Below are 25,268 nucleotides of genomic sequence, written 5' to 3' on the forward strand. Positions count from 1 at the left end.
TGCTATTTTTTGCGACTGAACAAAGAGTCACAACTGGTAGTCGCTAAATGCAGGTTTTCTTGTAGTGAATCGATCGACGAAAATTGGGCTTATTTGCCCCACGACAATTCCAAAAAATGCAATTAATCATCTCTTCTATAAGGAAAACTAGAACTACCGGGGGAAACCGCTAATCTGAACGGTTCTCCTTCCCAACCTTCAACAACCCCTCGCAGGGACCGATCCCCGTAGACGACGACTTACCCAATCCCAGTCGCACATTCTCTTCCTCCTCCAAACTACCCAAGCCCAGCTCCATCAAGACCGGTTTCTCAACTCTCTCTCCCGGAAAAGATCCACCTGCTCTCCCGATACCATCATCCTCCACCCTCAGACGTTTCCCATTCACCGAGACTTCTGATTCAACCTCATTTGGGCCAAACACTAAACCCCGAGTGGTCTGAGGAGTTTTAGACGAATTGGGCTTAGGCCCATTATTCGTCAAAGCCTTCTGCTTAGCAGGCCTTCTATACACTTGAACTTCGCGAGTATTATTGGACTTTTCCTTCCACGACAAACCAAACACCAACGGCTTTCCTTGAGTAACACTCTTCCCTACACTCCCTCGGATTTTAGAGATCTCAGTTTCCTTGTTCACTACCAGGGGAAGAATATTCTCACTTTCCTTATTCCCCACTACCGCATCCCCAACTTGCCTTACCCCAATAGTTACCAAATCCACCTCCAAGTTTCCAAACCTATTCGACACTGCAATTAATGCGGGATCGCCGATCATCGGTGTATCTCGGTGAGGACTTCCTCCAATACTCCTCCCTGTTTCTACCGCCGGCTGGGCTGTAGATTGTCCTCTCCGTCCCCTGTTCTTAACCACCATGAAACCATCATCTACTCCTGCAGACACTCGGTTTTGCATTGGTGATTCCATATATTATACACATGTAAAAGAAAGACTACTACTTTTGGTAGGTTCATGAATTATTAATATACATTTGGTAATGTCTCGATGTATTAGACCTGTATTTTTTCTTATAGATAGAAGATTAAGCATGCAACTTCGGATAATACGGTTCGGTTTGGATTGGGTACTTCGGTAATCGGGTATTTACAGAATTTTGAAGTTGTGCCAAAATTTTGATTTGGCTCATTTGGTTTTTAGATTAAAAACCTAAAAATAACTGAATTTTTATTATTACTAGGTGCTTCCCCACGCAACGCGTGGGTTGTGGTGTAGTTGGCACTTTTTTTTTTTTGGTCTTTTTCGTTTTCTCTTTTGTATTATTTCATTTTAATTAGGCATATACAGGCTTTGCCGTCACTTTTATTTATACACTATATGTTTATACCATTTCGTTCAGATGTGTATAATTGTGGCGTTTACTTTTTATGAATTATGAAGATGTTGTTTCTTGCTTTTGAGGATCCAATCTTATCATTGACTGATATTGTTTCCAATACATTTATTGTATTATAGATTTTCTAATTAACTGCTTACGTAAACCCTTCATATGTTGATGTTGCAATAATAAGTTCTTTTTTTTAAAATATCTTCCGTGTAAGTGATTTTGTTTGTATGCCCATGTTTTGGTCTAATATCAATAAGATCGTTTCTGTTTTTCTTTAGTTGGCTTTGAAACGAATATTGAGTTAAGCAAATAATGGGTCGAATTATAGTGTTAATAAGTAATATAAATTCTTATGTATATATATTGTATATATGTGACTATAAATTTAGCTAACTAAAAAATTATGTAATATTTAAATACAATCTTGAACATATATATATATATATATTTTTTTATTTGTGGGAGGAATGTATGAAATTATTGGATAGAAGTTATTTTTGAGTTAAATGACCTTTAATGTCTTTAAAGTGAGTTAAATATTAATAAATTTTTATATGTGTCTTGACTTTTTTAAAAAGAATACCAAGTGTTTCCTTCCAAATTTGAAGTGATATAGTATTTTAGTTTTCTTATATGATTTTATGAACTTCAATGTAAAAGTTTTTCAAAGTAATAAGTACACTCACTGATTGAATTATAAAATTTGGAGAAATGTTTATTTCGTTTAATCATCTGCTATTTTAAATAAATTAAATAAGTATGTTGTTATTCCTACAAATAGGACAACATATATTACACATTGATCGTTTAAAAATGAATATGAACATCTAATTCTCAAATAAAGTTGATTGTTTTGTTAAAACCAACATATGTGAATTTAAATTTAACTATGTTTATATAAAAAATAAATATGAATAGATTAGAAAGGCAAGAAAGGCAATAAATTTAACTATGCAAATTTATATTTTTATATAAATAAAATAAAAATTGAAAACAATGTTAAATATATATAATACTTTCTACATTAAAATATAGAATCAAACTCTTACAAGTTACAACACATATGAGATATAACAACATTTGATATTGGTAGGAGAGGAAGAGAGAATATTTACTATAAGATGGTAATCCAAATTAGATAATGGAGATGAATCTTTAAAAAATAGAACAATGTAATATCTATATATATATATAATACTTTCTAAATTAAAATATAGAATCAAACTCTTACAACACATATGAGATATAACAACATTTGATATTGGTGGGAGAGGAAGAGAGAATGATTACTTATAAGATAATAATCCAAATTAGATAAAGGAGATAAATCTTTTAAAATAAGAACAATGTAAAATATATATCATGTAGTCTCTAAAATTAAAATTTAGCATTAACAATTTACAATGATATTTCATTTTTTTTTACAACCCATACAACAAAAATAAGAAATAAAAAATAACAAAAAAAAATGAAAAATGATTTGAGGTATTGTAGAAGAGAATGAGAGAATGTGAAAATGAGATAGTAAAAGAATGTCAATATGAGAGAATGATAGATTGAGAGAATGCTTATTTATATGATAAGAAATGATGGAAGTTACATTTAGAACTATGGAGTTACAATAGTAATTCATTGTGTTTGAATAGAATTGAGTGGTAGATATGATTAATGCATAATTTATTTTATTGACCAGTTATAATTTTATTTTAATGTGTGAGTTAAATGTATTGTGTTTATTGGATCTTAAATATTGTTTAAAGCAATTAGAAAGCAAATAAAAAAATAAAATAAATTAGAAAATATTAAATGAAAATCAACCAATAAGGAGATACCAAAACCTTACTTTTATATATATGATATATTGCTTTAAACTTTGAAATGAGAAATATATTATAAACAATAATTTTACATGAGAAATATATTAATTTAGCCAACCAAAATATGAATATAAGTTTAGCCAACCAAAATAAATAAAAAATATTAAAATTTAACCAAAAATAATTTCTCTTGAAAGATAATAAGTTAGTAGGAGGAATGAATTAATGTACAATTATTGGATAGGAGTTACATTTGCGTTAAATAGAGTTACATGTCTTTAATTATAAATAAATATTTTAATTTTTTATAACCTAAAATAAAAGGAATACCAAGTGGCTGAATCAAAATTTACATGATTTGGTTGTTTGTTTATATAAACTCAACACTTACACATAATATTTCAAAATAAAAAATATTACTTTTTAAGTGACAAACTAAATTAGTTTTCTTATAAAATTATATGAATTCTTCAATCTCAATAATTTTTAAAATCCTAAGGATAACTTATATTTTTTTGGTTTTCACTCATCAATTTAATTTATAGTGCTAGATTTCATACTAATGGTTTCATCTTTAGAGAATTTAGTGAAATGATATTTTTAAAATTATATTTTATTTTTACATTTAAGTTCCAGTTGAATATGTTTTGTTTTTTGGATCATTTTTTATTTTGATTAAAGACACAAAAAACCAATTGTTTAATTATGTTCTTTTTGTTTTCAAAAACCTCAAATCATAAAAAAAAAAAATATATATATATATATATATTATATTGATCTCTGCAGATTTAACAATTGGATCACAAAACAAAATAGTCTTTATAAATGGATAAATGGATAATTATATTGATCTTTAAATATTATATTGATCTTTATAAATTATTTAAAATGATACATGAATATGTGAGATAACCAGAGACATAATAGATAATTACATATGAATCATTTCAACTTTATGATCTTATTGTGTGGTGAATATTGTAAGGAAGTATGAAAATAATGACTTATAAGATGTTAATATAAAATAGAAAATGGAGATAAACATTTTAAAAGATTAAAATAAATATATAAGATATACATATCATACATACTCTAAAACTAAGCTTTTACAATGATATTTGATTTGGTTTTTTTATAACCCATACAACAACAATAACAAAAAAAATACAAAACAAAACAAAACAAAACAAAAAAGAGATTTGAGAGTAGTGGAAGAAGATAAGAGAATAAAAGAGTGATAGACTAAGAGAATAAGATAATGAGTATTTATAGGAAGAGAAATGATGAAAAATTACATTTAGAAAAATGAAAGTTACAATTCTAATTTATTGTTTTGTTTTAATACAATTGATTAATACAACTTAGTGGAGAAATAAAGTTAATGCATAATTTATAGGGAGAAGCTATAAAGATTTCAGTTTTATATTATGTGAGTTAAATGTGAAAATTAATTATTTTAAATTTGTGTTTTAATATAACTTTTTTTTTTGTTAAAATTGCATTGCCAAATGGACCAATAAGGAGAGACTGAAACTCTACTTTTATATATATGAATAAATTTCCAGGTTTTAGTAACATAATTTTGTTTTTAAAAAACCCAACAGAGAAAACACCCATGAAAATACAAGCCCATCAGCTAAAACAATTAGGGTTTTTTTTTTTCTTTGAAAAGGTGGCAGCATTGCCAGTTCATTCAGGCTCCTGTTGCTGACGACGGCGGTTTATTCAGGCAGCGGTTCACTTAGACTCAAGTTGCGGACGACGCGGTTCTCTTGGGCGACAGTAGACGAAGGCAGACGAAGACACACCATCATAGTAAATGTCAGTTGCCACTGTTGTAATTTTTTGGTTCCTTTGATAGATTAATATAAATTCAAATGACCAAAAAAAACATTAGCCAAAGGTCTTTAAGAGATGATTGGTTAGTGGCTGTGAGAACTTTTGCTTAATTACACAGCTTTTAGAGTTTGTTTTTATCTAGTGAGGCTTCTAAGTTTTTCTTTTTTTTATTTATTTTAAAAGTGTTAAAAGTGTAACTGCTTTTTTGAGACAAAGTGTAACGGCTTATTCTCTTTTTTAATAAAAGTTTTAAAACCCAACTTTTTAAAAGCTATACAAAATATTTTATCTCACTTTTTAGTTTTTGTTCGATGGAATGATCACACAAGTATTACATCATCACCATTTTTGAGTAAGATTAAAGTATATCATCATGAACTAAAATGTGCATGAGATTCGTGTTTGAGCCTTTACTCTGCTATTCTAATAATTTTTAAATTTTTAAAAAAGGATTAAGGTATATGACTCATGATTAAGGTATATGACGCAAATTTTGCGGACGAACATAAATACTCTCATATACCTTGTAAATTAGGAGTAAATTGGTATATTTTTGTTATTGTGCTTTTTGCAATGTTAGGTGAAGTTACAAAAAAATTAAAAAGTGAAAACTGAGAAAATGTGAATGATCGATCTCATTTGTCGAAAATAAATAAATAAATGTTTTCTCATTTTTTGTAATTCAAATTAGTATGGAAACGAACGTTTTGGAAAATGACGCGCGAAAATATCATTGCCGATAAAAATAACGGTTATTTTTATTCATAAAATGTAACTAATTTACATGATGAGAGAATTTTTCTTTTTAATCATTTGGTAGATTCAGGAACTAAATTATGTTTGAATGAAATTGATAACTATCAAGACAATATCTCCATCAGTTACACCAGCTGTGGTCCTCCTTAAGTCCTTATAAATAGAAAATGTGAAAACTCACTGTGTCCACACACACCTTCGAAATCAGAAGAAAAAAGAAAAAAAACAAGCCAGGTTTGGGATTCTAGGGTTTAACGCCGCCATGGAAAAAAGGCAGAAGCAAGTAGTTCCCAGCCCAAGCAAGTCCCCAGCAAGAGAATACAAGAAGGAGATCCCAGCTGATATCTTGATCGACATAGTCTCAAGGTTGCCATTGAAAGACGTCGCAAGGTGTCGTTGTGTGTCGAAGCTCTGGTCTTGCATGCTTCGTCGTCGAGACTTCACCCAACTGTACCTGAAAGTGTCATCGGTTCGTCCGCGTATCTTATTCACCTTCCTATACAAGGGTAAGCGGATCTTGTACTCCTTGCCTCAGGATCTAGATCCAGACCAAGACTACCCCATTGTATATCCCCATTACCAGATGCAATTCCCTAAAGGTTTGGGTTCTTCAGATGAGGTGTGTCCATCTATACTTGGTTTCATCTGTACCAAATCTAGGAAGCCGATGATCTGTAACCCTAGCACAGGACAGTACATATCTTTACCCGTAACGACAACCAAGAGGAAACAGATGAGTAGACCCTATTTCGGGTATGATCCTATCGGCAAAGTCTTCAAGGTATTGAGTGTGTCTGATGATTATGTGTGTCGAGTTTCAACATTAGGAACAGGAGTAGTGACCTGGAAAAGGGTCGAATGTTCGATACCCCATCAACCGTTACATACTGAGGTATGCATTCATGGGGTGTTATATTATTTAGCTAAGCGCATGGGCCGTGGAACTCCACCAGGTTATATGGTCGTATGCTTTGATGTTGAATCGGAGAGGTTCAAGTTTCTAGATGTTGAGTTACCAATTTTGGGTTCAGCTCTCATAAACTACAAAGGTAACTTGGGCATATTGTTGCCAGATTCGGGTATTATATATGAAGGCACAGAAAGTTTTGAGCTGCGGGTTCTAGAGGATACTGATTATGAGGTCAAATGGTCGAACAATGTCTACATATTGCCATTTTATTGGAAGTATGCAGTTTCACATTCCTTCCTATACATTGCCGGGATGACTAGTGCAGGTGAAATTGTGTTGTCGACAAGCTTTCTAGTGGAGCCTTTCGAGGTGATCTACTACAATATTGTGGAGAATACCGTGGTAAGAATGGAAATCAGTTTCGGATTTGTAGATAAGAAGGCTCCCCCCCGCTCAAGGGTTTTGACTTTGGTAAACCATGTAGAGAATGTGGAGCTTATGGATTAGGAGTTTATAACATATAGCTCCGATCCCCTTCTATATAAGTTTGTGCTCTTAGTAGATACACCCTTATTGTTGTATCCATCTTGTATCAATGTTTGTTGAAACTTGTAAGCTTATGTTTTAGCTATTATATTTGAACTTTTTCTCTTCTTGAACAACCTATTTTTATCTTCGTAAATTTTACTATAACTAAACATAGAATTTGATCCATTGTCAGATTGTCTGATGAAAGAGAGGGCACACAACAAATTTGGTAACCTCAACCTGCACGCATGTAACAGTTAATTAATGATAATTCTCATCATTTATTTCTTCTCACCATCAAACAGTTGATGATGATTTTTTTTTTTTTAATGGAATTACCATAAGACTCTATGAGTTATCAGATCTACTGTCTAACGAAGCTTCCTCTATAGAAAGTAGAAACTAATAAAATCAAAATTTCGTATGTTCATAATTAATATCACAAATCAAGCTACAGGTAAACCCTTCCCAGAAAGAAAAAAAAAGGTTTAAATCTGGATCAGTTTCTCTTTATCGGAAAGAAAAAACAACGCAAATAGGAAATTTGTACAACAGTTTATAGTTTCTTGTCGAACAAGAAGGCAAGACGATGACGAAGCCAAACATGGCTCATGAACCACTGGCCTTTCTCAGGATCTACATATAGAGCGTGCCCTGTACATTTGGTTCCCTGTTATCATATGTCTTTCGCCAAAAGTATGAGTTCTCCTTATGGTTGTGAGACTTGTGCCCATGTACGTGGGTCTCTTACTCTCTTTGTAGCCAAACTAGCAAGCCTAGGTACTAGTGTTGGATCTAGATACAAGCCTAAAAGCTAATTTAATTACGAAAAGAGTATTGCAACACACTTGTATTGCTTAAAAAATAGTTTAGCTTCCAATGTGGAATTCTAATACCCCTCCCTCAATGTCATGACTGGACATTTGGAATGTGAAATTTGTAGGACTGGACATCTACGAGTGATAACTCACTTTCAAAAAATATAGATCTTGTTTCTAATACAAAAGCTAGTTATGGGTTTAATTCATACCCAAAATTAGCTAAAGAGAGGAAGATTGTTACACGCTATATATGTTACCCATACAATATTTTATCTCCCGATTTGGAACTCTAATACTGGGATCCATAACCCTAGCACGTGAATGTACATCAGTTTACCTAGAGTGAGAAACAAGGTTGAGATGAAAATATTTCTGATTTTATAATAAGAAGCTAAAATTTAATTAAAAACATCTTAAAAACATTCTATTTCATAACCGAAAATCCAAATTATTTTTGATCTATTTAACTATTTATCTCCGTGAGTAAAAATCTTATCTCACAAAAAGATGGCTCTCAGCAAGTGTTGGTTGATCGTTTGATTAGACAGCGGTCTACCATGTTCTTCTTATTTTTTGATCCTTGAACCCGCAAATAGATTTGATAATTTTCAAGACTGTAAATCAAACAAATATGACAACATCATCATCATCTTTGAGAAAAGATTAAGGTATAACACTCATAATTTTAAAATATATTGATTTTTCAGTTGTTGGTCGAGTAACAAATATTTAGTACTAGTATAAATTATAATTTGTTTGAATTAAAAAAATCGATGATTCAAATGTGCTTTCATTACAAACTAGAGAATGGATCCGCACATACGTGCGGGATTAATTTATAAAAAAAACTAAGTTTGTAATTAGGTTTGGACTATGCAGAGTTACATTTGTAAATGTATTTATTAAAAATGTTATTAACATTCATAATCCAACTTTGTACCAATTTATTTTCAGTTTGGTTTAGAAAAGAAGATGATTAGATTTAAGTAAATTAAAAAATAGTAAGAGAATGATAGTATATCAGTTTATGTCTGTTTCGGAACCCGTCCTGTCCCATATACGGTATGTCCTGTTTTTTTATGTTATAACCATAGTTTTAATAATATTTTATAAATTTGAGATTGTATATTTTAGTCCAACAAATAAGGAAGTAAGTAAAAGATTTGCATCCACATAATATTTTATTTGTAAATATAATTATTTAGTATAACATTTATAACATAAACTTATATTGGTTTACCTTCATCAAATTTCTAAATGTTTGAAATAATAACCGCTTCACCATAAATTTTGGATTCACATGAAATTTAATTTAACTATCGTAATTTTATAATCTCATCTTGATATACTTATTTCTTGTTCTTTTTTCTATGAAAATTATAATGTTGTAATTTTATAATTTTTCTTCCTACCCTAAAGAAATCAAAGTAACAAAAGAGAGCTTGTTACCCTACAAAAAAATCATTTATACACATAAAAATATGTTGAAACCCCATAAGCCCCCAAATATATCAACCTGCAATAACAACAACATTTGATGTAAATTGTCTTCACATCAAAAGTATATGTAGGATTATTACCATACTCCTTTATAACCATTTTACAATCACCAAAGCCCAAAAATAAATAACAACAACGTTGTAAGTGGTGGATCCATTCGACTGAACATTAAGAGAAATAGAGGTGACACAGAAAAAAAACATATACCGGATTTAGAACAGTCCATCCGAGAGTACCAAACTCATTGAAACCATTAGTAAAATGACTATGAATAACTTACAATCTAAGCCGATCAACAACCTGCCATTGCCAACACAAATTCTCCTTGGATAATCATATATAAAGCCAAACTCCAAGGCAAACGTCATAGGGAGTGACTTCGTAAAACCCTAAAAATCACAAGAATAAATCACATTAGTCTCTAAAACTTATATTAGCATAATGTTTAATGAAAAAAAAAATGATAATAGAGAGGAAGAGAGTACCTTACCATCGTTAAATTAAAAGTATTGACATATATTTGCCTTTATTTATAAGGAGAAGAAGTGTGTCCAACAATTTTAACAAATAAAACTTAACAAAATATTTGATATCACCATTCAATATCTTAATTGTTTGTCAAAATCTATTTATTGTTTGTATCCAAATTCAAAAAGAATTATTTCTAGATATACATGATTTCTGTAATTAATGATTAATTACGCTAATATTATCAGATTTCTCCGTTTTTAGGTAATTCAAATTGATAAATCTTAACAAAATATTTGATATCACCATTCAATATCTTAATTGTTTGTCAAAATCTATTTATTTTTTGTTTCCAAATTCAAAAATAATTATTTCTAGATATACATGATTTCTGTAATTAATGATTAATTACGCTAATATTATCAGATTTCTCCTTTTTAGGTAATTCAAATTGATAAAGATATGGGAAAGTCTCGGAACATATTTCCATATTTTTTATTCTCATTAATCTTTTCATTTTATATATTAGAAATATTACAAAATTGATGATAAATGTTTTAATATAATTATAGTGTTTGTTTTTGTATAGCTATATATATATATATATATATATATATATTTTAAAAATTATATTTTACGAAATATTTATTTAATTTCAACTAATTAGCATCTCTAATCAATTTAATGTATAATTTTAAATGAGATTTAATGTCATGTTTTAATTTGTAATCGTGTTTTGAAAAAATTGTATAAGTCTCTAACTATTTTTTTTGCAACAATCTCTAACTTTAGTTATTAGAATATTTGTTAAAGATTGAGATCTCTTATACTGAATCATTAATATAGTTTCCTAAAATATTTTAATTTATTATTTATACTGAATATAATTTCATAAAATATAGGAATATATCATTTCTAGTTAATATAGTTTCCTAAAATACTGGAATAATTTGAATCAAATTTAACACACGACTAAATGTGTTTAGAAAACTATAAATATTTAATATTTAATTTAGAAAACTATTTGGAAAACTTAATATATTCGAAATAATTTATTTATGGGTTATAATCATATCCAAAATTAGATCTGAAATCTAAGGGGGGTTATTGGATCCTTGATTTTAATGGATTTAGAAATCCAAGTTAAATCATGTGTTATTCAATCATTCATTTTAAAATCTTTATTAAAATTCTGTGTTATTGGATCTATGAATTCTAAATCCTAATTAAAATCACCCCTTATTCATTATTAAAGATTTGAGTATGGATTTGATTTCATATTGGATTTGGATGGATTTGAAAATATGTTTTACTTATAAATATAGAGATTGAAATCCTTGGTCTCCACCTAGTTATTTGGGTGGATTTGGAAAAAAAATCACAATACGTAATAATGAAAGAAAGAATGACATGATAATAATAAAAAGCATAAAGAGTATGTTCATGCACAAACATAACAATACGTATCGGACATGATAAATTATGAAGCACCTAATAAAAAATCAAGGGGTTCGAAGACAAAAAATCATGAAGCACCTAATAAAAATAATTCAACTTATAAACAGAAATCAGAAAGGATGATCCCCTAATAATATTTAGCACTCCATGACGTTACGCTAAATCCAACCATAACGCTCATCAGTGGACATGCTAACAAATACTTCTTTCATTCCTAATTGGTGAATCACTTTGACTGCATCGTAACGAACGTTTTCTTCCAAATTAGGAACTTCTTTGATAGCTTCCCATACATTATTTCTTTTATTCTCGACCTCTCTTTGTTCAGCTTCTCTTTGTTGTCTTGTTTCTCTTTCTTGTATTAGATCGAAGAGTTTATGAGTTACTGTTGTCAATGAATTCATCTCAGCATGGACATCTGTTGAACCTTCAGATTGACTTGATGGTTCACTTACATTGTTAGTATTGCTTCTATGCTTCCTTCTTAAAGGTAGTTTGTCTAGAGTGCCCCTTGCATTGCTGCATACAAAAGACAAAGGTGTTTCATAATTTTCTGCGAAAGTTTACATAATTTTCTGCGAAAGTTTTGTCGAACGGATATTTTTCCAGAAGAAATCGAGAGTGCAGAAGAAGTTGTCGAAGAAATTAATGACGATGATAATGCTGAAGTACTTACAACCCAAGAACAACAAAGAGAATATGCCAATGAGTGGAGAGAGACAATAGCATCAAACATGTGGACTGATTCACTTGAGAATACTACATAAGAGATTATTTTTATAAGTTCTATTTCTTTTATAATTTTTGAATTCTATTCTCTAGGATTTTCAAATCCACTTTCTTTGACTTTCAAATCCACATTATTTGATTTTCAAATCCATATTATTTGATTTTAAAATCCATGGATTCCATATGGATTTCCAAATCTTATAAGGATTTCAAATCCATTAAAATCAAGGATCCAATAACCCCCCTAAGTATCCTTCGTTATAACCAATTATGAAAAGAGTTAATCATTTATTTTTTTAATAATTGTTACCATTGTTTTAGGGAAATTTAATTATTATTTTAATTATGTAGGCAAGTTGGTATGTTTGGCAACATGGATATATGTCATGTTTTATTGTTTTTTTTAATCCCTAAGTGTACTTCCCAATTAATAGTATAGATAAAAAATAAGCAATTTACTAGTGAGAATATTAACTAAAGCCTCACAAGTTGAGTATACCAAGATATTTTTTGAGTGAAACAAATCCCTCACAAATTAATCTTTCCATATTAAATTTAATTTTTCGCCTCTCAATATTTGTTCTCATATACCTCTTAAATTGATATAAATGGGTATGTATTATTTTATTATCGTGTTCTAAGCAGTTATAAGCTGTATCAAAGAAAAAATTTTGTGAAAACGGAGAAAACATATACAGTATGATTTCTCTCATTTATCAAAAAAAAAAAAGTTAATAAATGATGTCTCTCTTTATTTATCATAGAAAGTACGATATATTACCGTTTAAAATATATGAAACAAATTTTTTTAAAAATAACACTGTCAAAAGATAATGGTTTTTACCCTGATGTTTCCATATTATATATATCTACATTTGAAAGAACTTTTTTTTTTTTTTTGGGTATGTTCATGATAAGGTAATATAGGTTTGGATGAACTTGAAAATTATCAAGACAATAATATCTCCATCTATCAGACCTGTGGTCCTCCTTATAAATAGAAAATGTTAGAAGTCACTGTGTCCACACCTCCAAAAAAAAAAAAAAAGTCATGTTTGGGATTCTAGGGTTTAACGCCGCCATGGGAAAAAGGCAGAAGCAAGTAGTTCCCAGCCCAAGCAAGTCCCCACCAAGAGAAAACTTGAAGGAGATCCCAGCTGATGTCTTGGTTGACGTATTCTCAAGATTGCCATTGGAAGACGTTGCGAGGTGTCGTTGCGTGTCAAAGCACTGGTCGTTTGTACTGCGTCGTCAAGATTTCACCCAACTGTACCTGGAATTGTCATCGGCTCGGCCTCGTATCTTATTCACCTTCGTGCACGAGGGCAAGCGGATCTTCTACTCCATACCTCAGGATCTAGATCCAGACCGCGACTACTCCACTCCTATATCTCCCCATTACCAGATGCATTTTCCTATAAAGGTTTGGGTTCTTTTCATGATGCGTGTCCCTCTATACGTGGCTTCATCTGTAACAAATCTAGGAAGCCGATGATCTGTAACCCTAGCACAGGACAATACATATCTTTACCCATAGGGACAACCAGGGGAAATCAGATGAGACCCTATTTCGGATATGATCCTGTCGGCAAAGTCTTCAAGGTATTTTGCGTGTCCGATGATTTTGTGTGTCGAGTTGCAACATTAGGAACAGAAGTAGTGACCTGGAGAAGGGTCGAATGTTTGATACCCCATTGGTCTTTACATTCTGAGATATGTATCGACGGGGTGTTGTATTATTTGGCTGGGTGCTTGGAAGATGGAACTCGTCTAGGTTATAGGGTAGTATGCTTTGATGTTAAGTTGGAGAAATTGAAGTTTGTAAGTGGTGTTGTTGGGTCATTAATTATGTATTCATCTTTCATAAACTACCATGGTAAGCTGGGCATATTGTTTCCGAGTTCGAGTAACATGGAAAGTATTGATCTGTGGGTTCTAGCGGCTGTTGAAACCAAATTAGTGAAATGGTCGCATACTGTCCACGAATTCCCAGATTGTTGGTTTGATTTTGTTGCCGATGTCGACATAAAGATTGCCGGGATGACTAGTGCAGGTGAAATCATACTCTCGACATGCTCTCTAGTGGAACCTTTCTACGTGTTCTACTTCAATGTAAACAAGAATACTCTTGTTAAAGTAGAGATCGATTTCGGAATTGTAGCTAAGAAAGCTTCCAACTCAAAGGTTTCGACATTGATAAACCATGTGGAGAATGTAGAGCTTATGGATTAGGACTTTATAATATATGTAGCTTGCCTACTATATAAGTTTATTGTTGCATCCATCTTGTATCAATGTTTGTTGTAACCTTGTAAGCTGGCTATGTTTTTAGCTATTTGAACTTTTTTCTCTTCATGAACATTGAATTTTACTGTTAAGTTGTATAATTAAACATTGAATTTGATGAAATGTACAAGCCAGCTTCTCTGAAAGAGATGGCACACATGTTAACTCGGAATGAATGATTCTCATTATTCATTTCTTCTCACCAACAAACATAAGCGGCACATGGTTTGTAGACGTACTTGTAGTAGTATATGAGAATCAACTGTCTAAACAAAGTTTCCTCTATTGAAACCAATAATATAAGAATTTTGTCTTCCTATAAATTTCACAAATCAAGCTACTCGTAAATCAAGTGTCCATTTATTGCAAAGGAAAAAAACAAGACAAATAAAACATTTGTACAATAGTTTCTTGTCGAACAAGAAAGCAAAGACAATGACAGAAGCATCACTCCATGCATTTGCTGTGAATTATTTAAAAATAGAAATTTACAAACGCCACTCATACTCCCATCATATCAAATAAATTTCACACTTGCACACATTTCAACAGACCGGATTTTAGTTCTCGGCCAAATGGTAGTTCAGACCGAAACCAAGTGGAAACAATGGATTCGAATTGGCATCAGCGGTTAACGGCAACTGGTCAACGCTTCTGAACCAGCTCACTGGTAACTTCCCCTCGAAGTCATAATCTCCAAAAATGACATCAGTCATCCCTTTCCCTTCGGTTCCAGGAAGCCAAGCAGCAACCAAAGCCTCAGTCTTTTCAAGAACCAGTGGCTCAAGAACCAATGGCCGTCCAGAAAACAAGACCACTAAAGTGGGTATTTTCTCTGCAACCGCAGTTATAATGTCGTTACCGTTTAACGGCACTGTGAGTTCCGAGTTATCTCCCAATGTCTCTGCGTAGGGAGGTTCCCCCACCGCAACAATGGCATAGGAGAAGCCTTGACCCGAGGCTAAGGTTTCTTCAGAAGGAGTCTTCTCGTAAATCACTTCGGTGTTTTTTCCAACTACTTCTTTAATGGCATCCAAAAGCGTTGTCCCTGCATTTTTCAGACCATATTAGATACGTTACCATTAAAAATTTCTAACAACATTGATTGAAGTCACTTTAATTACCAATTGTGATCCTCCCGCTTAGACCGAACCATGCCTTTGTCCAACCCCCGCACTGATATCCAAGATCGTCAGCGTGAGTTCCAGTGACCAGAATCCTCTTGGCATTACGATCTAAAGGCAGAAATGGCTTCTCAGATTCTTTTCCATTCTTTAGGAGAACTAAAGACTTTCTAACCGATTCACGCGCTATTTCTCTATGTTCCTGGAGTAATGGAAAAACACGTCAATCATGTTCCCAACAGGTCCCAACACTCATGTCTAATTAAAATCTAGTGGCATTAAATCTGTGTACAGGAGATCTCACCAAGCAGCCAACAGTACTCAATAAAGAGCGGTCCGTTAGAGGATGTTCGAAAAGACCCGCAACAAACTTCACTCTGAGTATTCTCTCAACAGCGTCATCGATCCGAGACATCGTTACTTCCCCTGACTCCACCAGATCAGTGAGGTCCTTTATAAACTGTTGATACTGGAAAGGCACCATCACCTGGAGTAACATTGATTAACTAAATCTTAGCTCTTTGTATCATCCCAGAGAGATGAAAAATCATTAACTAGCTAGGAGTTTTAGAATCTACCATGTCGACTCCAGCATTAACTGAGATTTTGACGCAGTTGCGGTAGTTTGAACCGAACGGCTCGCTAAGCCGTTCCAAAGCCTCCCAGTCTGAAATGATAAACCCCTAAAAATAAAAATAAAAGGCAAAGGCAACACAGCTTTAAAATCATACACCTCTTGCTTATATAGCTATTTCATATCCAAATCAAATTTATTGGCTAACCTTGAAACCGAGTTTCTGTTTGAGAAGTTCGGTTAAGAGGAAATAGTTGGAATGGAGTTTACTTCCGTTCCAACTGGAGTAAGATGCCATAACCGTAGAGACTCCCTGAGCAAGACAATTCAAATATGGAGCCAGATGTACTCTCTCCAACTCTTCGTATGACACAATGGTATTCCCTTCGTTTACGCCCCCTTCGGTACCACCATCTCCAACAAAATGCTTGGCGCACGCCACCACGTTGTTTCTATCACATCGTGAACAAATCCATAAGAAATTACATCAAATCCACAATATATATCTAGCTAGAAGTATATGTTATATACCTTCCTGCAACAAATGGGTAACCATTGTGATGTTCTTTGGGTGGCTCGCCTTGTAGGCCAGATACAAGCGTACTTAACTCGCAAATAACGTCAGTATCTTCACTGTAACTCTCATAGGATCGTCCCCATCTCGGATCTTTCAAAGCCTGTCAACAAAAAAAAAAAACTCAGTTTCATTATTTTCTTCCATTCCTCTTATATATAATCTTGATTTTCACTACGCCTGTATAGGCAGACGTCTAAGGATTAGGCAATAATCTCATGTATTGAAATATAGCTCATACTCACAATGTTGTTAAGACATGAGAGATGCCAAATAAAACATATTCTCAAAAGAACACTCAAAGGTATCCACCAAAGGCTCCATTCAATTGAGTAAGCGATTAGGAACTTACGGCCACACATGGAGCAAATGCCCATTGAGCGCCACTAGCTCTAACTTCAAGTGCTGTTGCAGCCCCGATTCTTCTGATCAAATCTGCATCTCTATCACATTTTAAAACAACCACTTGGTTCAAAATATACTTCTAGGGTAAGAATCCAATCTAATTGGAACAACACTATAACAATTAACACCCTAATCAAACACACAACACTACATCTCAAAGTGTGAAAAGAGAATGGTAAAAAAAAAAAAAAAAAAAAAAAAACCTGGTGGCACCGAGGCCGATGTTGTGGGGAAAGATGGTGGCTCCATAGACGTTGTTGTTGCCGTGGACGGCGTCAATGCCATAGATGATCGGGATACCCAAACGCGTAGCCAACGCTGCGTTTTGGTAGCCGTCGATCATATCAGCCCAATCCGACGTCAAGGCGTCCTCGAACGGCCAACTCCCTCCACCGTTTAGTACACTACCTGTAACCCCCAAAAAAGTTTTGGAACTTGGGAAACTAAAAAGTTTTGGTCGTTGACTTGACCAAAACAGAGAAAAAAAAAAAACAAACCAATGGAGTGTGGATTGTTTCGTATATACCGATGAAGTAATCTGTAATGACGGGATGAGTAGTGACGACACGTTCGATCTGAGTCATCTGGCCGATCTTTTCCGGTAGAGTCATACGAGAGAGAAGGTCCATTACACGCGCCTCCACTGGCGCGTCTGGATTCTTGTAAACGCATGTTTCGTTGCTTCCTTCCATACTAATTTTTTTTTGCTTCTTCCTTTTTTGTTTTGTTTTGTTTTGTTCTGTTTAGCCTTCTGTTACAAGTTTTTGCAAACTTAACCTTTATATGTATATTGCAAAGGTTTAGGATATGTGGCGTGATTCACACAAAATGTTACCGTAGCCGACTAGATAAAGAATAAAGAAGTAATGATGTGAATCTTTCTCCAGTTTTATATTTTTTTTTTATGTTTTTTTTTCAATTATTAAGGGAAAGCTTAAATCCTAAATTTTGAATAATGATCAAGTCAATCTAGCATAAATCACAACCTAAATAGAGAATTAAAATAAGAATCCAAGTAGTCATCATCTAATCATTTGAACATCCTAATTCCTAATCTAGTCTAATTCATGTTTCAGCAAAAAGTATACTCATTAACATGATGTGAATTGATGAAGATTTCAGTTCAAAATGTAAATACAATATTTAGTCTTGATCTTAGTTAGACGGAGGAAAACTTAGGTAAAAACTGTCAAAAGATTGTTTAAATACATAATAAGTTTGGATTGGGACCCAAGTTTAATCTGCGTTGGATCTAATGAAAATGGCTCGCAATGACTTGTTGCTTGACGGTTTGGATTGACAGCGGTCAACCATTTTCTCATGTTTATAAACGGTGGTTGACTGTTTTGGTCATGTTACTGGTTATTGGTTAAACGTGCTTGTGATCCTCGTCAAGTTGTAGTCTTATAAATTGTTTTATGAGCAACTTTGGTAGATAACCATGAGTTTAAAAAGAATAGAGAAAATAGCCTTGTGTCAGAATTTATTGATAAATAAGGTTTTGTGGAGTGGAAGAAATACTAAAATATCCCTACGTTATTTTGTTTTTACAAAATGGAACACTTATCACTTACGAGATCTGATATTATATGATTCTAAAAAATCACATGATATATTGATATAATAGTGTAAGATTATTAAAATTCATGTGATTCTGTGATATAACATGATATATGGACAAAATATCTATGTTGTTGTGTAGAATTGTTAAAACTCATGTGATTATGTGAAATAACATAATATATGGACAAAAACATCATGTGATTTTATTTCATAGCATGAAATTTTATACGTGTTTTGAATATCAGATCTAATTTTAAATGTTACGTCGGTGAGTGGCGGAGAATTCCCGACGAGAGGAGAAAACAGAGAATAGACTGTGATGAAAGAAGGATAGATTTCCAAAGAGAAAGAAAGATAAAATTGGTGGTAAAGAGATCTGATGAAAGAGAGATAAGAGAAAAAGAAAAAGAAAAAAAAAGATTAGATCTAAGGGTGATAGCGAGAAGATAAAAAATTAAGAGGAATTGAAGAGATTATGAATATGGTAGTGGTGGTGGCTGGACACTGGCATAAGAGAGATAGATATGGAGGAGAGAAGATGACAGAAAGAAAGAGAAAAAGGAGAGAAAGAAAGAGAAAAAAGGAAGAAGGAAGAAGGAGAGCTTCCTAATTTTAAGTTGCATGGTCGACAGAACTACATGGGTCATAGTTATTTTATGAATTAATTCCAAAAGTATAGTCATCTAGTATATATACTCTTGTTTTATCTATGCAACTTCTCAACACCTAAAAATGAAATAAATAGGAAGAAGACAATAAAAAGACAGTTTACACACTTTGACAACTAAATGCAAAAAATCACCAAAAATGACAAGCACCCCATAAATTATGCATATATGCATTTAGGATTTAATATTTGCCTCACACAAACAACCCCTTTAACCTTTAAGGAAAAAAAAACTAAGCGTTAATAATCCCACCAAAAGTACTCCTATGATCCTATACCCAACCGCATGAATCCATATATCTTGATCCTATTTTCTTCTTTTTTTTTTTTTTTTTTTTTAACAGCTTTCTTTCATTTATGTTGAAAAGAAGTGATCTTCATGGAGGAAAGTTACAATACATGAAGGTACAAAATGGTGAATAACATATTGATCATTAGTTGGAATAGGCTGTTTTGCTAGGCAATCTGCAACTTTATTGTTGTTTCTTCTTGTCCATTGGAATGATGCATGGTGAAACTTATCCTTCCAATAATGAACCTCTCTTATCCAGTTGTGTACTCTGAAATTTTTGGTCACATTATTAACCAATCTTTCCATCATTTTGTTGTCCCCTTCGAAGATAACATTCTGATAACCTGCAGTCCACATATGTTTCATAGCTGATATTAGGCTCTGCAGTTCTGCTTCTAGTGCTGATGCCACGTTAGTTTGTCGACTTTGTCCTGCTATTAGGTAGAAACCTCTATCGTCTCGAGTAATCCAAGCTGATTGTCCATTCTTTCCATTTCGAATAAACTTGCAGTCGTAATTGCACTTGACATGATTCTCTGCAGGATGTTTCCATTGTGATCTTGATGCGTGGTTTCTTCTCCTGGTTTCCTCTTTCTGTAAATTTAATAATGAGTCTGCCCAAATATCAATCCATTCTCTAGCCTCATCTGCAGCCAAACTTAAATATTGTTGCCAAGTGAATCTTTTTTGCTGAAATGTGAGTAGGTTCCTGCTCTTCCATATTCTCCACAATATCCACAAAGGTATATGATGCTCAAATAATGTAAGTGACTGATCATTGTAACAGTCAAGAATTGCTTGAAATTTCATCTCAAGCGGAGTAATAGGAGAACACAAAACCTGGTTTAGATATCCATTACGTCTCCATAGGTCTTGTGCATGCTGACATTCAAAGAAAATATGTTCTGTTGTTTCATCACTTTGGTGGCATCTTTTACATAAAGATGAGGTTGTTATCCTCCGATGTACCAGCGTAGATCCAATGGGTAATGATTTTGAGATTATTCGCCAAAGAAAATGCTGAATTCTTGGTGCTGTGTTTATCTTCCAAATGGCGTTCTTTATATTATGTGAACCCGGAATATTCTGCACTCTATTTCGTTCCATTGAGAGGTTGTATGCTAACCAATAACCTGACTTTACTGTGTAGAACCCTGAATCAGTAAAATGCCACCCTAATAAGTCAGAGCAATCAGTAGGGCTTAGTTTCAACTGTTGTGATATATCATGGTTTTTAGGTGTTTTTAGCCATGATATAAGTCTTAATTATAGAGTCTTTTTGGTATTTTTAGAGTCTTTTGAGTCTTTAGAGGATTTAACATTGATGAGAGCATAATGGAGCTAAATAGGAGGATTTGGAGCACATTCAAGCATTGAGGCTAAAGTTGCAAAGTTGGGAGACATGTTCAGAAGAGTGCATCGATCGACACAGCATATGCATAGATCGATGCTAGGCCAAAGTCGAAATCGGAAGTTTTCCTCACAAGTTTTGAAGATTTACAAAGCTACCCCAAAGTTTTCCATATTTGCATCATTAGTCCCTGGACGTGTTTAGGAATATAAATAGGATTTTTATGGTCATCACTACAAGAAAAATCAATATTCATAGCACACGATAAATGCTATCGTACGTGTTTAATAGCGTTTTCATAAATGCTATGTTATCGGCAGCTATCTTAGGTGTCACCTCTATTATAGAGTTTTTGACATGTGCTATTATATGTCATTCTTTTATAGCACTAATCAAATGATATAATAGTTTTCCGTAACACATATTTTCTGCCATTTTATATTATGTCATAGCATTTTTATTTTGCTATATGGAAAAATTTAAATTTTAATTTGATTTTTATAATTTATTTATTTGACCCCAGTTTTGCAGACTTATTTAAATGGATTGATATAAAAAAGTTTATTTCATAAATATCATCAACATACATAACATTAATTTAAACAAGTCTTACATATCATACAAGTAATTGTACTATGCTGCCAAGTTTTATCCAAAAAAGCTAACATTAAAATTTATAAGGATTGAGACAAACTTGTGATATCTTCCGTCTCTTCTCCTCTATCTATTTCGCCTTCCCATCAAAAGCAGTACACATGTCTGAAGAACTGTTCCAGTTAGCATTCCCATCCATATTCCCTGTAATCATGTGTATCCACAATACTAAGGTGCTTTTGTGGTAAAGTAAAGAAAGATATTCACGAATCTAAAACATTGACAGATAGAATAAAGACATTTTAGCTCAAACTCAAATATCTGAGACTTATGGATGAGTAGAATCAACATTAAGGTTTTCTATAAGACAAGTAGAGAATCAGATAAACAAAGCATTCACCATTCTGATAATCAAAACAAAGCATTCACCCTTCTTAAACAGCTATCACAACTTATCCATACAATGGTGCAAATAAGAATGATAATAGATGGGGTAACATCCAACTAAACATGCAAACATCCACTAATGGAAAGGTAATAAGATATATATAATTACCTCTATATGGGCTTGTCACCAGATTCTGGCCATTCCACAATCTCTGCAGGAGGGTTTTACTGAAAATAATTTCTTCTGTTACCACTGATCAAATGGAACAATAAAGTCAGATGGGCTCGTCCTGTATCAAACAAAACAGCAGTGCATGAACATTAAGTAGAGCAATTCACTGCCAAGCATCAGACAAATAGAGACAAACCTTGAACATGAAACTGAACACATGAACCAGTAGGATATCAAACAACTAACGATTCACCAATTGATGTTTCATAAACCAAACCAATTAAACAAGTTTGATGCTTACCTTCACTATCAACCATCTCTCAATGCAAAAACCTGTAACATAGTTAAACGTTTAGACAAAAGAAGAATAATCACACTAATGTACTAACTAACCATTCAAAATACTAACATGTCTTGTGATTAAAATAATAGAGAAGCTTCTCTAACTCTAGAACTTGGAGCACACAAGAAGAAACGAAACAAAGTTCAGCAGTTTTAGAAAAGAGAAGCTTCTCTATCTCCATTAAAAGATGACAGTACACACCAAAGCTCCTAAATTTGGGTGAAAAACAACAAAGCTAAGAGTAAAAAAATCCTACAAACTTTTGGACTGAAGAAGCAGACAAATTCAAAGAACCATAAATAAACCCATGTAAGAAACACCATGGAAACAAACCAAGTTCTTAGATCCTCACCTGCAAACCATAAATAAACACCTTTATTACTTAGCTTGGCCATCAAATCAGATGAGAGTAGAAGAAACACCATGGAAATAAATAAAGTCCTCTTCACATCCTCACCTGCAAAGACACCAAAACGACACCTGCACCACACCAACGATTCTAAGAACCATTATTAGTTTTTGAAGTCTAAAATAACAGTCAAAGTTCAAACCATAAATCCCACATGTATCAATCTTAAAATCCAAGTGAAAAAGCTTCATACCTTCTTAGACACTTCTTTCGTTAAAGCAATTGAAGATGTCTCTGTATACCTGCTTCATACCAAATTAAACGAAATCAAAAACCAATACAAAAAGTAAACCTAAATTGCTCCTATTTAAGCTATAAGACATCTTCTTAGACACTTCTTTCGTTAAAGCAATTGAAGATGTCTCCGTATACCTGCTTCATACCAAATTAAACAAAATCAAAAACCAAGACAAAAAGTAAACCTAAATTGCTCTTATTTAAGCTATAAGAAACTTCATCCATTAAGCTTAATCAAAGCTTGCTTCATCATCCACTCATCCCCAATCTTCATTCTTGTCAACGAATCCCTAATGTAAAACCTCATATCGTCTCTACAAGTTTTATCACTAGGCTTCAAGACAAAAAATACCTCATTTGAAATTTACAAAATCAAGCTCGTAAATACAAATTCATCATTAAAGATAGATGGAGATTAAGAGGAATTTGATATGTCTATATTTTGTCTCTGCTAAGCATGTTTTTGTCACGCATCTAGTTAGGATAACTAATTGTTTTGCATGAATTTCTACTCTCTTTTGTACACTTTTTATATTTAGGTAGTTCTTGCATTATCTTCGCATACCTCGTGCATTTTGGAGTATTTCAGGTATTTAGGAGACTTTGGAGCCAGGCTGTCTCGAGTCGCGCCATCATTCCGTCATCACACATCCGCTCGGGTCGCGCCATCATTCCGTCATCACACATCCACTCGGGTCGCGCCATCATTCCGTCATCACACATCCGCTCGAGTCGCGCTGTCATCCCGATCAAGTCGCGCTGTCGTGCCGATCGAGTTGCCGTTCGAGTCGCGCTGTCATGGGATTCAGCTTTTGACGTCTTCATCAAAGTTGTATAGAATTGAGTCATCTTTCCAATTCCGTTTATTTCAAGCCAATCGGAGGTATGGTTCAAAAGTTATCATCGTTTTAGTGGAGGCGTATACATCCAGATCGAGTCGCGCTGTCGTGACGATCAAGTCACGCTGTCGTGCCGTTCGAGTTGCGCTTTCGTGCCGTTCGAGTCGCGCTGTCGTGTCGAGCCAACGCCATCACTCCACTCGAGCCAACGCCATCACTCCACTCGAGCCAACGCCATCACTCACTCGAGCCATTACTCGTTCGCACATGTCAGGGAGACGTTCCATCCTACACGCTTCAGGAGATTCCCAAACCGACGCTTGATCTTGTCGTTTTAAGTTTTAGGGATTTTATGTCTTTACTATAAATACGTTTTGTTAAGTCTTTGCGACATCATCTTAGTTTTTATCTCGTTTTTGTTTTGTAAGGTTTCCCTAGCCACCAAGAACCGTTCTCAGACTTTGTATCCAGATATCTTTTAAGACATTGAGTATTTGCATTTGATTTCTTCTACAAACTTGTTTATCTCATTTTTACCTATCTAAGAATGCTTGTTTCAATGTTTTCTGAGTTTGTATTGTTGACGATGATTTCCAGATCTGAGTAGTGCGTTAGTTCTTGAGGATAGGATAGATTAGGGGGAGGATCTTAGGATGTAGGGTGTTTAAGCTTGATTTCTATGATTCCCTTCTGGACTAGAGTTAGAATTACTAGTTTCTCTCTGATCAATTGGAACTAGGTTCGAGACATTTCCACACCCAAAAGGTGTTCGATGAAATGTCTGACCAACTAGTGCCAGAGACTTACGTTCCTAGCCTAAGAGATTAGTTGTCTAGGATGTTTGTTGATGTGAATGAACTTGTTTGTCATGCCTGCTCGACCACGTTTCTCTAGCGAGAGCTAGGTATGGAAGTGGTTGAGTCTGAGTAGCTTTTACCAATAGATTGGATTAGCTAAGTTGTGATGTTCGTTGTTTAGGGATAGATTGCTTGTGGCATGTTAAACACTCTGTAGACTAGGATACTCCACCGACATCAATTACTCCCATCCTTAGGACTTTTATCCTTTTGATTGATATTACATTCCTGAGATTGTTTCACTTCTTGCTTTTTAGTTCATGCTTAGACTCGTTTCTGTTTTTATTAATTTTCATTTCTTGTCTTGCATTCTCGTTTCTAGTTCCAGAACACATTTCCGTTCGCATTTTTGTCATTCTAGGATTGTTAGAAAGAACACTCTTTTTGAATTGGCTTGACTTGTGATTCCTTGATTGCATCTTGAT

At 33.4% G+C, this 25,268-nt stretch overlaps 3 protein-coding genes, 1 long non-coding RNA gene and 2 pseudogenes across 7 annotated transcripts; 2 read left to right on the forward strand and 4 right to left on the reverse strand.

Moving 5' to 3' along the window:
- Positions 1-169: 169 nt before the first annotated feature.
- On the reverse strand, positions 170-925 carry LOC147938593 (uncharacterized). Its single transcript, XM_087465684.1, has one exon. The coding sequence runs from the start codon at positions 923-925 to the stop codon at positions 170-172; it is 756 nt and encodes a 251-aa protein (XP_087321810.1).
- Positions 926-5,875: 4,950 nt separating this feature from the next.
- Positions 5,876-7,327, forward strand: LOC104711171 (F-box protein At3g47030 pseudogene; annotated as a pseudogene). The gene has a single exon (XR_015565819.1). The product of XR_015565819.1 is annotated as an F-box protein At3g47030 pseudogene (transcript).
- A 5,889-nt stretch (positions 7,328-13,216) lies between these two features.
- On the forward strand, positions 13,217-14,524 carry LOC109126546 (F-box protein At3g47030 pseudogene; annotated as a pseudogene). Its single transcript, XR_015567111.1, has one exon. The product of XR_015567111.1 is annotated as an F-box protein At3g47030 pseudogene (transcript).
- Positions 14,525-14,793: 269 nt separating this feature from the next.
- Positions 14,794-19,187, reverse strand: LOC104711172 (uncharacterized). Of its 2 annotated transcripts, XM_010427857.2 has the most exons (9): positions 17,659-19,187; positions 17,336-17,540; positions 17,080-17,170; positions 16,685-16,830; positions 16,362-16,605; positions 16,158-16,262; positions 15,884-16,066; positions 15,580-15,781; positions 14,794-15,503 (listed from the first exon to the last, which is right to left on the reverse strand). In XM_010427857.2, exons 1-9 carry the CDS (start codon positions 17,822-17,824, stop codon positions 15,016-15,018), a joined length of 1,830 nt encoding a protein of 609 aa, XP_010426159.1. In that variant the 5' UTR covers positions 17,825-19,187; the 3' UTR covers positions 14,794-15,015. The 2 variants fall into 2 exon arrangements, with proteins under 2 accessions (XP_010426159.1, XP_087323554.1); XM_087467428.1 differs by lacking the exon at positions 14,794-15,503 and having other exon boundaries at positions 15,572-15,781; positions 17,659-17,940.
- A 530-nt stretch (positions 19,188-19,717) lies between these two features.
- On the reverse strand, positions 19,718-21,798 carry LOC147938594 (uncharacterized). Its single transcript, XM_087465685.1, has 3 exons — positions 21,759-21,798; positions 20,624-20,808; positions 19,718-20,536 (listed from the first exon to the last, which is right to left on the reverse strand). Exons 1-3 carry the CDS (start codon positions 21,796-21,798, stop codon positions 19,718-19,720), a joined length of 1,044 nt encoding a protein of 347 aa, XP_087321811.1.
- A 352-nt stretch (positions 21,799-22,150) lies between these two features.
- On the reverse strand, positions 22,151-23,224 carry LOC104711173 (uncharacterized). Its single transcript, XR_015565210.1, has 4 exons — positions 23,104-23,224; positions 22,875-22,981; positions 22,460-22,491; positions 22,151-22,276 (listed from the first exon to the last, which is right to left on the reverse strand). It is a non-coding gene; the product is annotated as an uncharacterized LOC104711173 (long non-coding RNA).
- Between the last annotated feature and the right edge of the window lie 2,044 nt (positions 23,225-25,268).

Source organism: Camelina sativa, chromosome 9 (genome assembly GCF_030686135.1).
Source record: "Camelina sativa cultivar CO46 ecotype springtype chromosome 9, ASM3068613v1".
In the NCBI taxonomy this organism is placed as follows: Eukaryota; Viridiplantae; Streptophyta; class Magnoliopsida; order Brassicales; family Brassicaceae; genus Camelina; species Camelina sativa.